The 23629-nt window shown below is 33.6% G+C and overlaps 2 protein-coding genes across 41 annotated transcripts in view; one reads left to right on the top strand and one right to left on the bottom strand.

Annotated features, from left to right (window-relative positions):
* The window catches only part of LOC125672415 (centrosome and spindle pole-associated protein 1-like), an 85976-nt gene that overhangs the window by 19692 nt on the left and 42655 nt on the right, over nucleotides 1–23629 (bottom strand). For 33 of the 40 annotated variants that reach the window (XM_056163021.1, XM_056163026.1, XM_056163027.1 and 30 more), the window contains 9 exons: nucleotides 22644–22749; nucleotides 19316–19412; nucleotides 18092–18103; nucleotides 16517–16672; nucleotides 6250–6438; nucleotides 6065–6091; nucleotides 5703–5732; nucleotides 3560–3669; nucleotides 1697–1714 (listed from right to left, as the gene is read on the bottom strand). In XM_056163021.1, coding sequence (XP_056018996.1) covers nucleotides 1697–1714; nucleotides 3560–3669; nucleotides 5703–5732; nucleotides 6065–6091; nucleotides 6250–6438; nucleotides 16517–16672; nucleotides 18092–18103; nucleotides 19316–19412; nucleotides 22644–22749 — 745 coding nt within the window. The remainder of the gene's footprint in view (nucleotides 1–1696; nucleotides 1715–3559; nucleotides 3670–5702; nucleotides 5733–6064; nucleotides 6092–6249; nucleotides 6439–16516; nucleotides 16673–18091; nucleotides 18104–19315; nucleotides 19413–22643; nucleotides 22750–23629) is intronic. The other 7 variants (XM_056162989.1, XM_056162999.1, XM_056163009.1 and 4 more) reach the window with 3 other exon arrangements.
* LOC125645468 (uncharacterized) lies at nucleotides 7506–13591 on the top strand. Its single transcript, XM_048871011.2, has 2 exons — nucleotides 7506–9216; nucleotides 9833–13591. Exons 1-2 carry the CDS (start codon nucleotides 8997–8999, stop codon nucleotides 11482–11484), a joined length of 1872 nt encoding a protein of 623 aa, XP_048726968.2. The 5' UTR covers nucleotides 7506–8996; the 3' UTR covers nucleotides 11485–13591.

The following is a 23629-nucleotide window of genomic DNA, read 5'->3' as shown; positions in this document are numbered from 1 at the left end:
CAGCGGTCGACTTCGACTCAAGCGGGGTATTCGAGATAAACCATATTCGAGATACAGATATTTTACTGTATAATAAGAAACTGTCTAGTTTATTGGTTTTAACAGTCAGTTACCTCCCATGGGAATTTTTTAATTAATGCCTTTATGCAAATTATCTAGGAAGGAACCAACTGATAACACCATAAAACCAAAAAACTAGATAGTTATTCCTTAATTAAAGACAAAGTGACATCATAGTCCCAGGCAAAATAATTAAAGGAAAATAATGTCAATATTTACAACTTCTTATGTTTAAACTATAGTTCGATTTGGAAGCAAAAAACTATGTTTAGAGATGGTATTGACAGAAAATTTAAAAACAGCATAAAAACTTGAAAATGGTCAACATGCAGTTGGATTTAACATGAAGTTACAGAAATAGGACAGGTGCATTGTGGGTATAGATACATAGTTAGTCACATGCAAGTCCAAAAACCCATGCAAGTTAGAATAAGTATTTCTCATTTTTTGTTTGTTAATTCTATCAATTTTCAAAAGACACTAAACTCGCTGATAAAATGACTTTTAAAAATAGTTAAAAATTCACAAACAAGAATTTGAGAAAACTAGTAGAAAGCACAATTGTTTTGTAAAAAATTGTTCTCTCCCATTGCTCAACATTTCAGGAAAATTGTATATATACAGAATTCAGAAAGAGAAGTAAATAAATATCAATCCTTTGAAAATCAACTATGTGAACTAGTGAATACACAAATGCAAAATGGGAATGTCAGAAGAAAAAAGGAGGGGAAGTTTAATAAAGCAACAGGAATGGGAAGGTTCAAAGATCAAAAGTTAAAAACAATAAATCAGGATTTCAAAGAGAAAGAACAGAAAAGTTCAAAGTACCAAAAGTCCTCCTCAAAAAAAAAAAAAAAAAAAAAAAATGCCTTTCACAAATTTAAACAACATTTTATAATGTAAATGATAATTTAGATCAAGCCTATTTAAGCCTTTTCATTTCAAACTATTAAACATAATTATGTATGGGGAAAATTCACAGCTAAGGGTACAAAAACATATAGTAGCAATGGGAGAAATGTAAACGGCATGCATATTTAGAGTGACACACAGGTACAACGAAAGGTTAATACACATTTCATGTCAAATTAAACAAAAGCACCGTATGGATTAAGTAAGACAATGCACTGGGCAGCATGCAGTTTAAATGAAATTACTAATTCTATACATCAATACAGATAACCAGCCACTGATCATGGGACGTGATATAACTTCTCCTTACACATACTGTACAACCATTTCTTTCAGGATGGGGTCGAAAGAACATGGAATTGTTTATTTATTTTAAAAAAAACACACACAGAGGACTATAGGCAGTAGTTGCATTATCTATTTCTGTATTGTCCATAAGGAATTTATGGTTGGAATGTAATGACATTTCAATTTCTGAGGCTTTGGGTGAGTTGCATTTGTTGGTATGTTGATACCACAAAATCAACATTAAATTGATCCATTTAGTGTTTTTACAGCATATCATTACAAAATGGAACTTTAACTAAACAAATTCAAAGAAAAATTTTTAAAAAAATCATGGTATCAATGAGGAAAATTAATCAATCAATCAACAAAACTTCCAGTGACACAACTTCACAAAACATGTACACTATGTTCTACACTACTTCTGTGAGTGAATTACCGTAGGGGTTTCTCTTCCCTGACAAAAACAAAGCATGATATGCCATCTAAGTGATTCCTCAATGTGAGACAGTTTTTACTGCAGGAAGTATGAATAAACAAGTTTTCCAACTCAGTGGTCTAAATAACATAGAAGAGGGAACGAACATGCCACTACATGAAATTTTACAACACCCTTTCCAAAATTTTATAGTTGGTTCATTGAATGACAACACATATTCCTTCGGTCATTATATGTTAGACTCATTGAATGTAAGGCTATAATTGATTAAAGGACACATCTCGTGTTTTCAAAGTATACAGAATTATATGCATTTTGTCTTCCTTATGCTAATAGAAATTAATTGTAATAGTTCGTTCGCTGAAGTATTGCGATAATTAGCCACAATACGGACTTAAATCTAAGCCCCGATTTCAAAAAGCCTAGTTAATTAGATAGGTAGTCACGTGGTACAGTGACGTCATATGCGACCTTCGTCGATCAACTTGTTGTAAAAGTAGTGTTAGATATTTTTAAAAACTCGGGTTTTAGGGGCCTAATTTATTTACCATGGATAACATTTATTTCGATGTTGACAAATTTCCAGAGTCTTATATCTTTTAGCCACCAGTGCATACAAATAGCGACCCAAATGTAGCGAGAAAAGCGAGTATGAAATCTGCATAAATTTGCGAGTAAATAATGTTTACATCGGATCCCTGTCTAAACACAATTTGGTAATGCCATTTCTGTAAACAACTGTAATTAGCGTTGTTGCTTTTCTAAAATAAACAGTGCAATTATTATTAAATTTATTTTTGGAGAAGTTAGATAGGCCTAAATTATGATACGATTATGTATCATTGACAACTAGGCCTACTGTCACGGGTGCATTTCGAAAAAGAAAAAATAATAATAATGATCAAACTTAATGTGAAAATCACAATGCTTTTAAATTATTTTATTAAAGCAATTTTATTAGGCCTAATCATTATTTTTTGTTATCAACACGTTGTTACATAGGAAGTGGGAGCGCGGCGTGCTGTTGTTGTAAACACGTACGCGTTCCTTAAAAAAATGAAAGCATTATAATTCAATTCAAAGTCGGGAAATATTATATTTTATAATTTATAATTGAAAGTTCAATTATCTTTTATCTTTAAATTTCTTTTTTAAAACTACCAGTTGGTAGACACTGCTAGCAAAGTTCTGCCTATGTTGTTACAAGGTGAAGGTCAGTTGGTGCGAGTGTTGTATTGAATTCGAGAGCAGAACGGAAAGCATATGCCGTAGGCCTATATGTAACAGTGCGTAGCTTCGATAGAACCACTTTCTCGCAGTTTATCTACGTATTTGTCCAAGTGCTTGTTAGAAAAAGTACAGGGACAAATTTTACTGGGGGTTTTTATGGCAAAGTCGTTGTGCCGACGAAAAATATTCACGTTTTGTCCCTCATACCTTCCTTCGAAAATTGATAAAAACACAGTCCAAATCCTCTCTACTGACAGCAAGTACACCCTTAAACGGCACAAAACACCCTAATGCAGTGTTATTTACAAGCTGTTAATGTGATAATTGTTTGTTTGTCAATTAAATCTAATCTCTTTATGAAATGGCTATCAACTGTTTTCAAATCTTCTCGCTCGAGGTCGCATATGACGTCACAGATAATGGCGCGTAAAATATCGAAGAAAATATGCATATTGCAAGATTTGAATTTCATCGCTTTCAAACTCGAAAACTACGCAAACTGTTTCATTTAAAACATATGTAAAGTAGTTTTAGGCATGAAATGAATTAATTTTGCTGAAAAAATTAAAAAGTTTAAAAACATGCGATGTGTCCTTTAAGACAATAATTAATTTGGTGTTTTGAGCTTCTTACTGTTGTTTTCTGGTTCCAGTGGGTTTTTCATGCCGTAATAATGGTATGCTTCATCTATGGAGCTGTAGGGCTGATTCACGCCTCCAGTCCCGCCCCCGGTCACGTATGTCCTATAGTAAACCAAATCAAAAAATATTGAGAAGCATATTATTCTCCACAGAATAATTTCAAATTAAAACTTCTAGATGTATCTCTCAAACCAGTTATTTTTTATTTTCTTTATATAATAAAATGGGAAAAACTTTAAAAAATATATTCAGTTTAATACTGTAACGATACATCCATTAATCTTTTTGTAGTAATTATTAGATTCTCCCTTCAATTAGCACCTTTGAACCTTCCCGTCTGATTCATTTACCTTTACACAAAACAATATAAGGAGTAGGTGCTTTTATTGGGGCAAATACTTAAGAAGGGAATACCGTATATACTTACATACAAGTCGGGTTTTTGGGGAGTTAAATTTTGACTCTGTAATCTATGTCCATACTACCGCAAAAAATTTGCTCTTGCCGCACAACTTGCATCATTTTATGGTATTTTCAATGCGTCAATGTCACTTTAATCAGTGAAAAATCAACAAACGTGATACTGGTAGTTTAAATAGCAAAATAATAATACCGCATACTTACAACTGTGATGTTATTAATGAAAATGTATTTAATTCCTCATTTTATATATCTATAAAGTCAATATACAGCATTCTGATGGAAATATTTTATGAAGAATGAGCCAGATTTTATACTTTATATCTATATTTTCTAAATTAATGCATGGAAACACCGCACTAGGTAAGTGCGTGTCCTACATATCAAAATTTGCAGTGTGGATATGTTTGTTTTTTGAAATTTAATTACTTGTAACATTCATTAAACAAGATGTGTTTGTGAAACACTGATGCCCCCTATATGGCCAAACTCTAGGTCATGGGGTAAAACATTTTGGTAAAAAAAAGGTTTTGCACAAAGAATACACATGTGAAATATGAAAACCCTATCATTTATGGCCAAAAGGTAAAAGTCACAAGGTAAAAAATTTTAGTACCAAAGGAAAGGTCAGCTTGTAACAATACACATGCAAAATACTATATGCCCCCCGATGGTGGCATCAACATGGGCACAAGTCATTAATCAAACGCTGACCAAAGAATGATTATTGTATATATATTTAAAAAAAAAAAAAAAAAATTAAAAAAAAAAATAAAAATTAAAGGGGCAACAATGTCAAATTTTTCAAAATTTCTCAGAGAAATGATAAGCAACTTAAACGCAGGTCGACTCATACGCAAGTATATATGGTAGAAAGTACAAACTAGCTGTTAATAGATTGACAACAATGGACAACAGCAGTCAGTATTATTGTGGAATCTTTTATTGAATCATACGATTTCACAGATCACATCAAAATCAGTCCCATCATGCCACTCTCTTACTTAGGATGCAGTTATAATATATATCTGAACACTATAGATCAGCGTTTTAGTCATAGTGTAAGTGTAATTTCAGACTATAATGGAACAATATTAGAAAAGATGGACAGACATAGAACAAAGTTGTTGAATTTGTTTGTGTATAACAGTATAAGTTTTTAATTTTGATTTTCTTTATCTTGCATCAAGTTTTTCATCACCAGACTAAACCAAGACTAAGTCAGATTATCACAGATGTTAGAATTTCCAAAGCACGCTTAGCCTTTGTCAATAACAGTCAGAAACTCAAGCCACGACCACAGTATACTACTTTAAGCCAAGCACTTAATCCCATATTTTTTCATAGTTCCTGAAAAATACCGAAGTCCAACTTGACATAGAAGTCTATTATCATTTTTAATATACATAAAGTATCGTTAATATTGAATATTTGTCTCTCAGAAAGATACATGTGTCATATAGATATATTTAATTAGATAATATGACTGATGTACTAGCACTCAACAACTGCTGCACTAGACCTATGTGGTTTGAAATGCATATGTACAAGGGACTCGTTGTGTCAAAATACGCTTTGTTAAACAACACTGCATGCTAAAGTTATGTTATGTCGTACATGGGACCTGACAGTCCATGCAGCCTCTATTGAGTGAGGATTGCAGTCATGCGATTTGTGATATTGGGTTACTCAAACAAAAACACATAGCTTCAAACCTGGTGGGTTCAATGCTGGGGTCTGCAAATCTAAGGAGGTGAAAAAATACTGATAAAATTATTGCCTTCATTTTTTAAAATGAATATTTCACCTTTTATACTCCCATTTTTTCGGGTAATTTTTAGTTTTTTTCTGTATTTTCACACCGACGAGTAATGGTAGCCTAATTCCTGAAACAGTGCTATCTGCATATATATTACAAAGTACCTGTCTAAGGTAGTATAATCAAGAAGACTGAAATTCAGAGAATGTTCAGAAAGCTTCAGTTAAATAAAGTATCATAATTATAAAGGAAAGAAAAGGAACAATCTTTTGTGAGGTATCAGAATCCCGGTTACAGTATAAACTATCTATATAGTACCTGTCTAAACTGGTAAAATCTAAAAGACTGAAAATCAAAACAAATACTATGAGCTTTAATGACAATATTCATAATATTCCAAAATTGAAGTAAATAGCATTCTGAAAGAAACTAGTATTAATAACCAGACTTCTTGCCTTTCCTAAATTTCAAACATCTAAACTTTCAAACTCGTCGGTACTTACGATGGCTGATATTGTAGTCCAGGGGGAATCTGTGATGCTCCCCCTCTCCGAGGCTGTTCCAAAAATCCATCAAATCCGATATCCAGGATTCCACTCGTGTCTCGTTGTCGTCTTTCCCGTGGACGGCCACGTTCTCGTGGTGTATAGCCACCACTGCTCTCTGGGACATTTCCTTGACCACCTCTTGGGCTATTGGAAATCAAAATAAAAACTTTTCCTTTACAATTGTACATGTAATTCATCTTATTTGGCGTATGGATAATGTAAAAAGTTAATCTGTATTCTAATTGGTCAATGAGATTTGAGATCTCAATAAAATACAAGAAGAGACCCATGGGCCACATACCTCACCTGTGTAATTGTATTATCTCATATAAAAGTTAAAACCCTAAACCCAAATCGTGAATCTGCAATGGCGATGGGGGTCTTAGTGTCAACAAATTTGAATCTACACTACATTTTTTTTTTTTTTTATATATATATTATTCATTTATTTCCCAGAGCCTACTCTATAACAATTTTAAAATAACTAACTAATATAATAGGGCAGCTGCCAGGGATGGGGCCCTGACTAAGCTCCCTCAATATATAACAAAGTTTTTACTAAAGTACCACGTAGGGTACATATTAACTAATTTAGATGTACATTCATTGAATACATAAATTTCATTGCATGTCAGAGTAATATTGTCATAGTTGACATTTAAATATATAGGTTATACAGTATTCATATTGTATGATGATCAATGTAACAATGAGTTAGTAAATTACAACAATGCCATAATGTTAAATATAATAAAGCTAGGGATTTTCTTAAAACATAATACCACTCATGCTGCCTCAGGGTCCACACACACACAAACTAGAGTCCAGAGATGACCCTAGGGCAGCTTAGCCGGGAGACCATTTTCTCCCAGTAGAGGTGGATTTATATCATACGTAAAACTACATTTACATAATTAAATACATGTTGTACGTGAACATATCGATTACAAATAAATACAGACATATGAATAGTAAGAAATATATGTATATTAATTAAAAGTATGTTACAATACTGATAATGTCTCAAACATTGATTTAATTTCATTAAAGTTTATCCGAAATTCCTAATATAATGTCTATATAATTCGAGTTATGAGTGTTACATTTCTTAAGTACTTTATGATATGTTAGCAATTCATATTTTATATGTTGTTTAACTCTTTCTTGTGTTTCATTTTTGCTCTTGAGTCTACATAACATTTTGAATTTGTATATACGATAAGCAATGAAAGAAATTAAAATATTAAGAACTGATATTGTCATTTGTTTCCTGATAGAAGCCAATAACAATATGTTTCCAGCTAATTTCAAATTTTAATGAGGAACTTATCAAATTCCAAATATCTTTGACATTTGAACAATCAAATATTAAATGTTTACAATTTTCTGTTTCATTTGGACATGAGTTGCATTTACTGCTTATATCTTGGCAGCATTTACTTAAGAATAAATTATTGCTGAGCAAGTTGTTCAGAAGTTTATAGTTGAACTCTGCAACCTTTTTATCAAAAATATTTGCAATTTTATGTCTATATATTTTTACCCATGATGATTTACACTGAATATGAAATTCTCTTTCATAGAATGACTGATAAATAGGTGTACGTGATTTTTTATTGCATAAAATTTTGTAAAATGTTTTTGAAATACCTTTGCTTAAGTTTAATAGTTTGTTACCATACTGAAAGCGAGGGATTATTGAAGAGTTTGTGATAAATGGAACAATTGAAAGATCATATTTGTTTATAAATTCTCTAAAGACTGAATATAAAATCTTATATTGGCAAATCCAATTACTTTTGTATTTTAAATTATCAAGAAACCATTTAGCAGGTTTTAGACCACTTGAGTCACATATATCTTTGACATAGAGCAGATTACTTTTAATCCAATCAGGGAAATATAGTGTCTTACCTTTATATGTGAATAATTTATTATTCCATATTGGTTGTTGTAAGAATTCTGTAGCTGATAAATGCATTTGTCTCTGTTTACATTTATTGTAACATATAAAAATTTGTTGATAGAAAATTGGAAAGTTTTTGATTAAGCCATAATTTTTCAAATCTGTTTCATTGGTAATTAGAATATATTTAAAGTAAATATTATTTTTCAGACATAAGGATTCTACATATGACTTTAATTTTCCCTTTGAATTTAGTAATTTTTCAACCCAAGATGCTTTTATTGACATTAATTTTGACTCAACGTCTATCACACCAATACCTCCTTCATTAATGCTACGTATTAAAGTATTTCGTTTTATACGATCTGTTTTATTCCATAGGAACTTAAATATAAGTCTATTTATTGTTTTTATTTCTTCATTGCATGGTAAAGAGAGAACAGAGATTCTATATAAAATCTTAGATAGAGCTAACGTGTTGATCACGCAAGTTTTTCCAAAAAGAGTGAGGTTTCTTGTTTTCCAAGCCTCAAAAAGTTTTTCCATGTCTTTTATACAATTCAAAATATTATTTTTATAACAATATAGATTATTGAGATGGATATGAGATAATCTCATTTAATTGAGTGAATAGCATTATACAATAGGACTTAACTTGGTACAAGCTAACTTATTTTAAGAAAGTCAGCATCAGGAGGAGTTAACTAGTATTGCAACTTCCTCTTCCTTTTTGCACCCCACTCAAGTGGAAGGAACAACAGCACGTTAAGCACTTTTTCACAATCAAGGCCAATCCATGCCTCCAAAGAGAAAAAGAGATGGGGGAATGGTTTCTCCAGCCCGGGGCAGAGGACAAAAAAAGTCTCGCCACAACACTAGGCAGCAAAAGCCTGGAACTAAAGAAGTGAGAGATAACCAACCCCCCTTCCAGCACCAGGAATCTTCAGAGAGCGTGCCAGGGAGTGAGGCTGCACCAGATTTGGGGGAGTTTGTGCCTGCCAACTTTGGCAATATTGGTAACTCTGATTTTTCTTTAGATTTAAATGTTGCTGACTTCACCCCTGTACCAGAACTTAGCTACTTTGATAATGTAGGTCAACACATCCCTTTGAAACTGAAGCAAAAAATTTGGGATGGGCAATTTGTTGATTTAGGTTTGCTGTTAAAATCAGCAAAAGAGATTGACTATAGTTTGGGGGGTCAAGGCGAAATTAAAATCAGGGATGGAAAATTCTGCGTTGTCAGGTCTAATGATAGTTCATACCTGACAATTGATAAATGGACTAATGCCTTCATGATTTACATGAGCGTTATGTTGGAAAAATACAGAGCTCGGGCCCAGGAGTTTTTAAAATACATGCGAGATATCAGATTAGCTGCCACTAGATCCCAAGGCTGGTACAAATACGACGAGCAATACCGTCTCCGCAAAGCTAGCAATCCTGAATCCTCCTGGGGCATTATCAGTCAGGAATTTTGGCTACTATATGTGACCGGCCAGAGTCCATTCCATAGTCAAACTCAATTCAGTAATAATAAGCAATTTTCAAGTCAGAGCAGCACATCTGCTGTTACCCAATACTGCTATCATTTCAATCAGGGTAAAAAGTGTAATTTCTTCCCAAAATGCAGGTTCAAGCACACCTGTAGGAGATGCGGAGGAAAACATCCAGCCAACAACTGTTCTTCCAACTCAGCTGTATAAATTGGGCAAGACCCCTATAAGATTAGACAGAGTCATTTACTACTCACAAAATTATTCAGATAATCATTTTTTACGGGAGGGTTTTCAACATGGCTTTAAACTACAATATTCTGGTCCTAGATCACCCAGGTTTTCAAAAAATCTAACAAGTTTAGGCAGACAATATTCAGTTGCAGAGGAAAAGATTTGTAAAGAGGTTACATTGGGGAGAGTGGCAGGCCCCTTTATAGAACCACCTTTTCCAACTTTGCAAGTTTCTCCATTAGGCCTTGTTCCCAAGAAAGATGGCGACTACCGCCTTATTCACCATTTATCATATCCAGAAAATGCTTCAATAAATTATTTTATCGACCCAGAACAGAGTTCTGTAACCTATTCAACTATAGATGATGCTGCTGACATTATTGCCAAATTAGGTAGGGGGGCTTATCTTGCCAAGTCTGATATCAAATCAGCCTTTAGGTTGCTACCAATTAATAGCACGGATTTCGATTTATTAGGTTTTTGCTTTAACGATGCCTTCTATTATGACAAGATGCTTCCATTTGGGTGCAAGAGAAGTTGTGCAATCTGGGACAGATTTGCATGCTTTCTGCATTGGTTGACACAGAATCGTTCACAAAATTCCTCTATTCTGCATTATCTGGATGACTTCTTTTTCTGCGGCAGAGAGCATTCCATAAGCAAAAATACCTTGGACACCTTTCTTTCCCTGTGCAGTGATCTGGGGGTCCCAATTGCAAATGACAAAACAGTATATCCAACCCAAGTTCTTACTTTCTTGGGCATCGAATTTGATACGGTGCAAATGATCATGAAATTACCATGGGAAAAAATTCATGAAATTAAACACAAAATTCTTGACATTATGACTTTTAGAAAGGTAACACTTCAGCAACTTCAGTCCATATTGGGGCTTTTGAATTTTGCATGTAGAGTCATAGCTCCAGGTAGGGCTTTCTGTCGACGACTAACCGATGCAACAATCGGCCTTGGCAAACCACATCACCATACCCGGGTAACATTAGAAATGAAAGCTGACCTCCAAGTCTGGCTCACCTTCCTTCAATCTTTTAATGGTATATCAGTCATTACAAAGAGCATATGGGTCAATAACGACACTCTCGAACTTTACACTGACAGTGCAGGGGGAGACTCGGGGGGTTTTGGTATATTTTTTGCAGGCAAGTGGGCATATGCTCAGTGGCCCAGTAGTTGGTTGGCACAAGGCCTAACCCGAGACATGACTTTTTTAGAGCTCTTCCCAGTCCAAGTAGCTATTGAAGTATGGAAGCATCAATTTGCCAACTACAGAATCTTGTTTTACATTGACAATATGGCAGTGGTACATGTTATCAACAAAACAACATCAAGGTCACCTAGGGTCATGAAAATTGTAAGAAAACTGGTTCTAACATGTCTCAAGCATAACATCTTAATTAAAGCAAGACACATACCATCTAAGCTAAATTCTATCGCGGATTGTCTCTCTCGTTCACAGTGGGGCAAATTCCGACGACTAGCACCAACAGCAGATCCATGGCCAGCACCACTTCCCAAGAACATTTGGGAAATTTAAAAAGTGAGGCAAACAGGCTTATCCAGGGTTCCCTCTCAGTCAACACATACAAAGCTTATCAAGGGGCTTTTACCAGTTTCAAAAAATTCTTGAGTAACTGTGGGATTGCAATGGTTTTTCCTATTCCCATTGACCACTTGCTTAATTTTATTGCTCATTTGTCCATTTCAGGTACAGCTTATAGAACAGCTGCATTATACATTAGTGCCCTATCATATTTTCACAAATTAAGAGGCATACAGGATAATACTCAATCATTCATCGTCAAAAAAGCCTTGCAGGGTCTGCACAAAAAGCGAGGTAACCCTGTAGATCCACGAATCCCATTAACCATATCTATTTTGCAACGTGTAGTATCAGCATTGCCATCAGTCTGTAGATCACCATATGAGGCAGCATTATTTTCCACAATTTTTTCAATTGCATATCACGGCTTGCTTAGGGTTAGTGAAGTCTTGTCTATCCATAGGGCACACATTTCCCTTACTAAGAACAATGTCAGCATTCTAATTCCAAGGTCTAAAACTGACCAAATTGGAAATACAACTACGTTGCAGATTTCCAAACATGCCAATTCTGATACTTGTCCAGTGCAATGGGTACTCAAGTTTTTACGGTTGGGCCCTAACAGTGACTCCACCTTATTTTTCATCCATATGGATTACAAACATGTAACAAGATACCAGTTTAATTGCATGCTACAGAAAACACTTAAATTTAATGACATTCAGGGACATTTTAGGCCACATAGCTTCAGAATTGGGAGAGCCACAGATATGGCAAAACAAGGGGTTTCAGATTCAGAAATTAAATCTTTGGGAAGGTGGGAGTCAAATGCTTTTCAAAACTACATAAGATTATAATGTAATGGTTTGTTGAATGGAATACAGGCTAATTTGCCAAAAGTATTCCAGGTTTCAAGACAGTTTGGATAGTAGGATCGTCTATACCTTTTTGGGCTGGTGAAGAGGCACGGAGGAGACCGGGCGGAAAGAACCTCAATCTAGGGGTTGACATCTTTTGGAAGGGGATAAGAGGGCTAAAATGGCAAGACCTCGACAAACTGATAACAGAAGAACTCAAACATCAACCACAACCAGATGTATTGGTTATTCATGCTGGGTCAAACGATCTAACAACAGCTGGCAATACTGCACTTAGATTTGCACATGAAATTCAATGTAGCTTGTATCGCTACAATGCATTGCTACCAAAAACTTTGCTCATTTGGTCAACAATGCTTCCCCGTCTTTACTGGCATGGTGCACCTCTAGGTAAGGGTGGCGCTAAGATCGATCTAAAAAGACGCAAGGTTAATAAGGCTATTAAGAAATTTGTTACCTCTCAAGTTAACGGAGCTTGCATTGTTCATGACAGAAATATAAACGTCCATCAAACCAGTTTATTTAGGTATGACGGAACTCATCTAGCCGAAAGTGGAAATCAAGCTTACTTAAATAACATACAGGGTGGTTTGGAATTTATTTTGGGGGGAAAGGGCAAAATCTTCCCTACGCAATAGTTTGCAGAATCTTGTCACTTGTGGTTGGTTCCTATAACCTGTCATTCATTTAGGAGATAGATACTCTCTAGAGCAATTGGTGGGGAACATCATATCGATGTTTGTGGCGGGGTCAAGGGAGACATCATCCCTGTACAAGCTTAACCTGTTGTCTCTGCCCATCTGCATCAAAGCATGAGGGATGTCTCATGGCTGTGTGTTAACATGGAAGTTAAATGCCATTGAGCAAATGTGTGGAATAACTGGAAACTGCTTGGGGTCTGCAGCATTTCAGTGCTCAGACCCCCTCTACCTCTATAAAAGGAGGAGAGGCTACAGGCTGGGTGGTGTGAAAGTTCTAAACCAGGTAGCAAGCCAGAGACAGGGTGTAAAAGCTGTGCAGCTTGTGTGCCTAGCCACCATGCGTGTTAGGCATGGGGTTTCCTTGGCACTCGCATCAAAGCGAGGCCACTAGTTTGCCCATTGGTTTATGGTATCCTAGTTGTCTCCCTTGACTCCTACTAATTTTTGCGGCCAGTATCATCCAACACTGGTGTATTGTGTTTTTATGATGTCATTGCTCAATAAATTCATGTAAAGTACCAATTGGTGTTTATTTTTCATTCTCACTAGTGGCTGAAAGATAATTCAATAATATTGTGAAAAGGCAGACAAAGCAAACTATCTTGGCTGCAATCTTCAATTAAAGTGTTTTATCATGACCGATGTAGATTCCTAAAGTTTTTACACAAGAGGAATTTATATTTATTCCACAAATATTATCCATATAATTATGTTTTAGGTTTCCCATTAAGATACTTTCCGATTTGGATGTGTTAAGAATCATTCCCGAAACGGAACTAAATTTATTTATGATATCTAGAGCATTATTCATTGAGACTTCATCTTTTAAAGGGAGTGTACAGTCATCTGCATGTTGGACAATTCTAATTTCATTATCTTTGTCATTATTAACCATGTTAATACCTTTGATGCTATTGCTTTTTCTAATCTGAATTGCAAGAATTTCAGTAACAAACAAAAATATTATAGCAGAAATGGGACACCCCTGACGGATGCCCCGGGACATTTTACAGGTTTTTGATATCCACCCATTATTTTTCATTCTGAATAAAGGCTCTGTATATAAAATGTTCAGCCACTTTAAGAAATTAATACCGAAATTAAAGGATTTAAGTGCTTTAAACATAAAATTCCATTCCACTGAATCAAAAGCTTTTTGAAAATCAAGAAATAATAATATTCCGTCCTCATTACAATTTTCACAATATTCAAAGATATCAGCTATTATTCTTGCGTTTAATCCTATAAATCTACCTTTAATATATGCAGACTGGTCATTTGATATTAAATTATTAATTACTTTTTGTAATCGTCTTGCAAAAGTAAATGCGATGATTTTGTAGTCAGTGTTAGTCAAACTAATTGGTCTGTAATTTTCTAGCAAATTTTTATCTCCTTTTTTGTATATAATGGATAAAACTGACAATCTCTGAGAAAGTGGTAATTTATTATCATCAAAAGATTTTTGAATGGTAGAAAAGAAATGTTTTTTAAGTTTAGGCCAAAACATTTTATACACTACATTATGATACATGTACCTGTATATCAATTTGATACAAGACAATGTAAGTTTGAAGAAACCTATATACTAGAGCTCTGTAATTAGAAATGAAGCTAATGATATATGATATACGATATAATCCAGCTTGGTGCAGTTTATGCTTTATAATCTGTATGATGTACAATGCAGATCACTTATTTGAAATTATGATTGATAACAAGAGGTTGGAGCCACAAGCGTCCAATAATGACCCATTCCCTTTCCGTGTATATACTTTGTCTATTCAACTTCTAATGACCTTCATAAAGCTCTATAAAAACTTTCCATGTGCAAAATCTAGGATTTTAATGCCTCCCATTGAGCGTAGCAAAGAAGGATAACTCTAATTAATTTCAAATTCAGGCTTGAACTGCATAATAATATTCTTGGGTAAATGCAGACAGCAAGTCATTGTTCCTTCCTCCACATTGTCAAAATATCTCAGTAAGATAAATACTACCACAAAATGCTCCCAGACAGGCCGGTCCAGGCGATAAATACTACCACAAAATGCTCCCAGACAGGCCGGCCCAGGCGATAAATACTACCACAAAATGCTCCCAGACAGGCCGGCCCGGGAGATAAATACTACCACAAAATGCTCCCAGACAAGGCCGGCATGGCAGCCATATTGCTCGTTTATGTGGATGTAGGAGCACTTACAAGTTACAATCAATACAGGTCGTAAATCAAAAGTCATAACCTTTAGTGAAATGGTCGTATGTGCTGCATTCATGTTTACGATCTATGATCGGTTAGTGAAACGGTCACCAGGGTTCTTGGTGTGTACAAAACAAATCTACACTATACAAGGATATTTGAACTGCCCTACACCCAAGGATGCTTTGTGCCAATTTTAATTAAAATTGGCTGTCAATAGATTTGAGAAGAAGAGGAAAATGTGACAAGTCTACAGACAGACAAACTTCCATCAGAAAAGCTCATTTGATTTTCTAGCTAAGGTGAGCTGAAAAGTAAAATACTAAAAGTTGCATTAGAACAAGAAATATTTACCTTCCATCTTAATGAAGATTAGAAGTCATTTTAAGCATTTAGCTGTGAAAACATTTTAAACACAATGAAATTGAAACTAATGATAACTTTTCATAGGTACATGTATTTAAGGTAAAACTGTCTAGTTTGCATAGGTACATGTATTTAAGGTAAAACTGTCTAGTTTGTAAGGTATGTGAGGTGATTAACTAACTAACTACAATGGAAAACATGATAACCTGCATAACTCATCATGTTTTTCATTGTATTTAATCACCTCATATACCCAACAAACTAGACAGTGATTCCTTATATCTATATTTGAAATAAAAATGAAAATATAAAACGGACATATCAAAAATACTGCCTCATCGAAATTGAAATACACGTGGCATTCCATGTTAATATCCATAGTCCCAACCCACTGAATGAACTGAGAAATTTTACATCCAGTTGTTATTGTGGGGAAATTAACACATTGGCACTTCAAAGGATTATCACAGAGAAAACAGATAGAAATGTAAATACTTGTGTTTCACCTAAATTGCCTAAGATAAAGTTGGACAGAAATTTTGTTTCCCTATACAATATGTGCATTCAACTCCATCCATGTGCATCATGACTTCGATTTGACTTTTGACATAACATATTACCAGAAGGACAAGAAAATGTAATATTCAAGTAAATCTGTTTCTGCAACTTTAGACAGCCCAAAAATACTTGATGCATAACTAATTATCTTCGGCAAACACAGAAGTCGTATTCTTTCTTTAAAAATGATCAAATGGTGATTTACTGTCTGCTATTGGTAAACTCAGTTTGGGATCAGTGTAAACCAGCATTAATAGCCTTCAAGTCCTAGGGTAGATTACAGTTATTTCTTAATTTCTAATAATCCCAAAAATATGTCTTACCTAAGGTCAAATCTTGTATGATAGGGTTTAACCTCTGGACTTCTTACATTCCGCCTTGGTGTGGGGCTAGGATCACCCAAATATCTTAGTCGCCTGGATGTTTTCTCTGGATCCAGCAGGCCTGATGCATTTACCCGAAGTTCCTCTACCTTTTCCCTAAAATTCCAAGTATTTACACTTGCTTAATGTCACCAGTATGAACCTGACCCCTATGCATGTTAATACCATGGATGCATGCTTTACAGTCAAATGACATATGTACACAGTACCATGTATTACATATTTGTTTCACATACACAAAATGATTTACACTGAATAAATGAAGAATGGATAGATACCTGCACCCAAAAAATGTCTGTTAGCTCTAATGTTACATATTAAGTAACACACATACAACATACAACTTTAATGCATTATATAATTTTCCACTTTATTAATACGTTTTTCTTCCATGCATTGAAATTTCTGAACTCCATATTGAACATCATGCCAAAAAGGTTTGCCAAAATTAACTCATTTTGAAAAAGGTCCAATTTAATTTAAAGATCAATCAGACCATTTAAAAGAAATCAGTATGTTGGCATATTACAGTTTAACAATCAAATAAATTTAAACAAAACAAATAAAAATAAACAGTAATATATAGGATAGCCAAACATTTCCATTTGCTAGCAAAATGATTTCAATCACATATTTTATATCACAATCATGTTAAATGACTTTTTGATAATTCTGATTATAATCTTTATAACAGAAGTTGAAGAAGAGGGTAATGTGCAAGTTCATCTGCTCTGATAAAGAATAAAATAAAAGTTTTCCAATAAAGGTTTCATCATACCAAGAACAAATAAAGATACCATGCTCTTGTTATTGGTTTGATAACAAAACCAAGCTCATGCACTTTCATTAGCAATTTTTCTTTTCCAAAAACTTTTGCTGTCACTTTCAATAAGCCACTTAATTGTCATGAATTTTGCGTAACAAGCTACGTGTATAGATTGAAACTAATAAGATTGCCTGTAAATGAAACTAATAAGATCGCCTGTAAATGAAACTAATAAGGTCGCCTGTAAATACAACAATAATTGATCTCTAACAACAGCCAAGACATAGCATTCGGCCCACGTTCTGTATCGGACTGGTTTCCACTTTTCAGCATAATGAGCAATATTTTTCTCTCTATATTCTTAAAATTTTTCATAGCAATATTTCTATTCCAATATTTCTGTTTTATTAATGCATTTGTACAAATTACCTGCATTACAAGATTTTCATTCCATAAAGAATTTTTGATTTACAGTCAATACTCAAGTAAATGAAGCAGAAGCATAGTTTTTCATAATATGAGTAAAACTGGGAGAAAATCTTTGGAATGCAGGATACAAAATGAATTATAAAAAGTTTAGACAAAAGTTATTACAAATACATTAAACATGAAAACAATGAACACTAACATTAAAGATGTTACATAGTTGATTAAATTAATTTTCTTCTACAGATAATTAACAAGTTTTATAACCGGTTCGATACCCAGGCCAGAATTAGAAGTGTGAGACATATTAACGAGATCCATACCTCTCTTTCTCCCTGTTAAGGTAAAAGTCAGGTACATACAGAATAAAGGCTCCCATCAATTCAGGTTATTCATATACATAGCAAAAATAGTGATCAAAACAGCACAGCCAAATCCAATGAAATAGAGTATTAATTAAAACATGTATACATAGAACTCGAGATGATCTTTTTCGTTTTCTTCATTTCAAATTTTTATTGTATTAGAAATAATCTAATATGTTTTCAATAAGAATTTAGTGTGAGACATAAATGATTTATTTGGATATTGTGAATACACGAGAAAAAAAATATGCACAATGAAAACACATATCTACAAATATATGAATTCAATGATAATACCCGGTAATAATTATATATATATATAATCAGTTCCACAATGGTAGGATTTTCCACTTCAAATGTTGAAAATCATACATGACTTCAGAATAGTTTAGTTTTTAAAATTACACATTTCATTATTTTAGAACACAAGCAAATTCAGTGAATTTATGTCTCCCACTTAAAGTGACCTTAAGCTTTGACCTAAAAAAACAACAACCCAGGGGTCATCATAAAGAATGTGTGGAGTTTCTGAATTCATTGCTAGAGCTCAAAGTAATGTTATTTTGAAATATCATCCAGACCCAATGGTTTTACATACAGATGGACCAAAATCAATATTTCTCATTTTCACAAAAACTGCTTTAGCTTTCTGAAATTATTATAGTATTGTTGACAATAACACTGAATACACTTGGCTTTCTGAAGTCCTGAGTCATGTGTCATTTTCTATAGTATGACAAAGTAAAACATCTACTTCTTTTCCTTGTAAAACATAAATAGTAGAGATAGGCAATTCCTTTAACAGCACTCATGATATGCCACAAATATGTGAACTTTTATGCTGTATGGGTATAGGTTTGAAGATATTTTGGATTTGAACATTGATGCATAATAGTACATTTCATCTACTAGCTGCTTTTATGAAACTACATCTTTTTCAATATCAATGTTTTTACTAAACCTTTTAAATGTTTATATTTTGAAGAATTTATAGTCAAAAACATGTTGATTGCAATTTCTACAAACTAGATCATACAAGATTTGGGTAAATTGCCATTTCCTGTTCTTTATGTTTCTGCCAATTTTCAATACAAATTCACAAAAAAATGAATTACACTAGATAATAGGGGAGAAATAATGTAACAGCCTTAGCACCAAATAAACAGCTGTTCCGTTACCCACCTTCTGCGAGCAGCCTCTGCTTCTCTCATCTGTAGCTGCAACTCTTCCCTGTAGCGTGCTTTCTTGCGAGCATTAGCACTATCTCTGTCATTTGCACCTGCAAATTATGATATATTTTTATCGTAAGCATAAATCATAACATAAACAATGAGTTAAGTTATTTTATCATTCTTTTGTCTAAAAAGCAAACTAATGAAAAAGGCAGATCAAAAAATGCAAAAGCACAATTAATGCTCATCTACTACATGTTTAACCTAACAAAACTCTTGAAAAAGAATGTGGCATACCTAATGAAATTCGTTTGTGAATGCAATAAAATTTTCTGTACATGTATAATATACATGTAACTCAAAAGTTGTCAATCAATAACTAAAAACAATTTTTTGTTTTTTTTCAGAATGTATGAGATAATAAGACCAATCTAATTAAAATCAGACCTTCTCTAACCGTTACACTGGCTTCTCCAGTATGAACTGCAATGCTTCACACCGGCATACTTCTATTCATAAAGTGCTAACGTACTTCAGGAAGTATGCCGGCATGACGTGTCGCAGTTCACATTCTCATGTATTTTCAAATCTGCAGGACACTCTCTCTCTCTTTCTCCCTCTCTCTCTTTCTCCCTCTCTCTCTCTCTGGAAAACAACTGGGGTAAACCTCTCTGGTTTATCCCAACACTTTTCAAGAGAGATAACACAGTTCTACAAGTAATTCATTATATGCTGGACATATACTATCAAAAATAATCCATATTCAAAAGAAATGAATTCAAAATAAATGTGAAAATAGATATGAAAAATTAAATATCCTACATGCTAAATGGTGGAATGATGATAAGAAAAAAAGGCTTCAAACAAGCAAATGCATTCCCATGAAAACATCCAAGCTTCTCAAGCAAGAGACACCATAATATTTTAGTATGCATGATGCTGTCCATGTGCTGAATTACTAATATTTTTAAAATTCCATTATTCAGTTCAAATGACTGTTTTCAAAGCTGAAAGTAATGTTTTCTCCAAGCTTACTTAGTACACAGTGACAAGTTTGTCTAAAGGCAGGTCAAGCACATGGGGGACATCCTTCACCCAAAATTTTTACACAATTTTCAATATTTACATTCTTTTCACCTTCAAAATGACAGTCATTTCCTCATGAATGTGAATAATGTGTGAATGAGTCTTGATAAACATAGTACGACAATTTTAACGGCTGGGAATTTTCCAACAGAAACAAAAGTAAAATGTAAATATTTCTTCACTTTTGAAAATACATGAAAGTATGAACAGCAATGCTTCACATCCGCATACTTTTCATGAAGCACTAGCACAATTCATGAAGTATGCTGGCATAAAGGAGTGCAGCTCATACCCTTATGAAATATACATCATACACCTGTAAAATAAAAGAATTTTAAAAAATACAAATGTAAAAGCAAGTAAGAGATAGGGAATAAAAAGAAAGCTGTACAACAATGTACATGTTGAAATAGATGATACCATGAAAGAGAAGCGAAGAAAAATGTGTTGCAAGGCTTGATATGCAATATTATTAAAGTATTAATCTCATGTGTCTTAAATCTAGCCCAATAAAGTTTTTTTTCTTCTAATTTTCAATATGGTCTGTGTAAAACACAAGTTCAGCGTAGAGACAATTTTTAAGTTTAAATTCCAAATGTGAATAGGTTCAAGTTCAAGTTCATTTTATTCACTCAAACCACATTATACATGGTACATGAGGTGCATTAAGTAAACATACATTTGAGTAAGAATAAGGTCAGAATATGTACAAATATGTACAAATATAAAATATACATGTATTGAAAAAGTATTTACAAAATATATTAAGGAGGACAGACTAACTCATAGATTTTTGAGATAAACATACAGAGTTTTTTAAGTGTTTTAACCTTACTGGTTGACATAATTTCATGAAATTTAATAACATTAGGTCTTGTGTAATACCTACTGTGTAGGTATTCTTTTCTAATATTTGACAAAGCATTGCATTCTAATACATAATGGAATTCGTCTGCAATTTTCGATTCGTTACACAAAACACAAAATCTTTCATTATATGGAATACCAATCCATCTACCAGTCTCAAAAGGGAGGCGGTGATTTGTGGTGCGAAATTTAAGAAAAATAGTTCTGAATTTTTTTGACAATTTTTCTAAATATTTTTCTGGTCCAAAGTCTATTTTAAAAGTTCTGTATTAGTCTATACCTATCATGGAGGGGAACTTTGACACCTCTTAGCTTTGGACCTTGAGACTCAATAAAGATTACGTAACTTTATGTAAAGTAAATTATTTTCACTTTCAACTGTGATAAATTTCATTGCTAATGAATTCCATGACTTTCAAGTTTTCAAGTCACCACAAGTACATGTATATTAAGCACAGTGTAAATTTACATGTAAATTCTGGACATAGGGTCTTGTGGGTGTAGCCACACTGGGACATCATGTGAAATTTTACAAGCAATGACTATGTCAAATTAAAAGTGAGAAATAGATTTCCTTTTCCAGCATGATAGATGTATATTAGGAAGGTTAAAACCAAGAGTTCTGTTTCATCTGTAAATACACTACAATGAAAATAATTAAAATGAGTTCCTCCCAGACAGAGTTAGTAAAGAGAGAAAACATGGCAGGGTATTTTCTGAAAAACAACCCATTCCCTTGACCAACAGATATGACAAACTAAAATAAAGTGGATGACTATGAAAGAATGATCTGTGTATTTCAGAGAATATCTTCAAACTACCAATTCATTAACATCCTTTTTCCATCAGATTTTAATAATACTAAACTTTTAAAACTTTATGAATAAAATAAACACAATTAGGAGGAGTGCCATGCCACACAGTGTCTGGGTTAGTGTCAGTTTACCTGGTTTTACACCTGTCAACAAATCATAAACAATAAACACCCCTCAACACCCTACATTTATCTCTTATTCACATATTCCCCAAATTTTTTCAATGCATACATTTATAAAGAAGAATGCCAAAGAGTTCTGATTTTGAAAAATTTACATGACTTATTAAAATGCAAATATGATATACAAAATGAAATGTATTGCTCAATGTTTAAAAAAATTCATGCAATTTATTCTTTTAAAGAAATTTCATTATACAATAGGTATGATTCTATCAGAAATCAAGATGTTAAATACATACTGCATTAGTTTTAAGAAATTCCACACCAGAGACAGTTTCATTTAAACAGTTAAAAATGTTCAATTCAAGAATAAATTCTAAAACTGTGTGAAATGAGACAGCAGACTCAGTCGGTGTGAGTACACTCAACAATAAGTATAGATACTTACCCACTGGGAGAGTCGCAAAATAATTAGCCTTGGCCATTTCTTCTCGGTCTACGGGTGGAGATCTGTTGGGTGGAGGCCCACCACGCTGTCGAGGGGGGTCAGACTCCTGTCAGAGAACGTAACATTGTTAGAAAAGAAATTTCCCCTCTCACAGAATATTTCCTCACAGTAAACAATACACAATAATTACTCCACAGAATAAATCCTTCTCGGAAATGCTACTTTAATATAAATTCCTAAACCACTACAGGAATCGCAAACACACTGATTGATATTCCAGGCAAACAAATGAAAATTGAATGTTTCAACAATAACACTGATAAAGCCCTTGTGACGTGAACTGATATAAATGAACGGTTTAGTGGTTCCGGCTTTTATTTAGAACTTTAACATACAGGGTTTTGTGGGCCATGTACAGCTTTGCACAGCTTTACCTACTAAACCTGGTGTGTATTTACCTATCTCCAGTGTATGTAACCAATAATATTCCTTTGGCACTCAAAGACTTTCTTAATCAAGCATGACCGCACTGGGAATTTAAAGCCGATTCAAATCATACTTGCTATAATTCACCAACTATTTAAAGAATACAATGTCATTTAATTGTGATGTAATGTTAAAAGAAAATGTCAGATTCAATGAAAAAACAAAAAATAATAACTGAATTTATTTTCTAATTGATCTTAATTAAAAAAAAAATTCAAACATTTTTTTTGTATGTGTGTAATGCTTTCTTCCTTGCAATGAAAAAAACCCACTTGAATTTTGTACAAAGAAAAAAAAAAGGTAAGTGCTTGATGTGATAAGGTTTGGAGTTATCTGTCTCCAAAACACACTCACACATAGCAACAGACAAACACTCTCAAGACTTGAACATTGTGTAAAGGACAAATAATTACCCCACATTTAAAAAGAAAGTGCAATCAGAGGAAATCTTATTTCTTCCGACAGATAAAACATTTAAAAGGGAAACAAACAAAAAATGA

Source organism: Ostrea edulis, chromosome 4 (assembly GCF_947568905.1).
Source record: "Ostrea edulis chromosome 4, xbOstEdul1.1, whole genome shotgun sequence".
NCBI lineage: Eukaryota > Metazoa > Mollusca > Bivalvia > Ostreida > Ostreidae > Ostrea > Ostrea edulis.
Note: the sequence above shows the minus strand (reverse complement) of the source record. Positions and strands in the feature narration are given on the sequence as shown.

Coding starts and splice junctions, on each gene's coding strand:
- LOC125645468 (XM_048871011.2), top strand. CDS start 8,997: ATGCCTCCAAAGAGAAAAAGAGATGGGGGAATGGTTTCTCCAGCCCGG. Junction 9,217..9,832: donor TGCCAACTTTGGCAATATTG/GTAACTCTGATT, acceptor CCCAAAATGCAG/GTTCAAGCACACCTGTAGGA.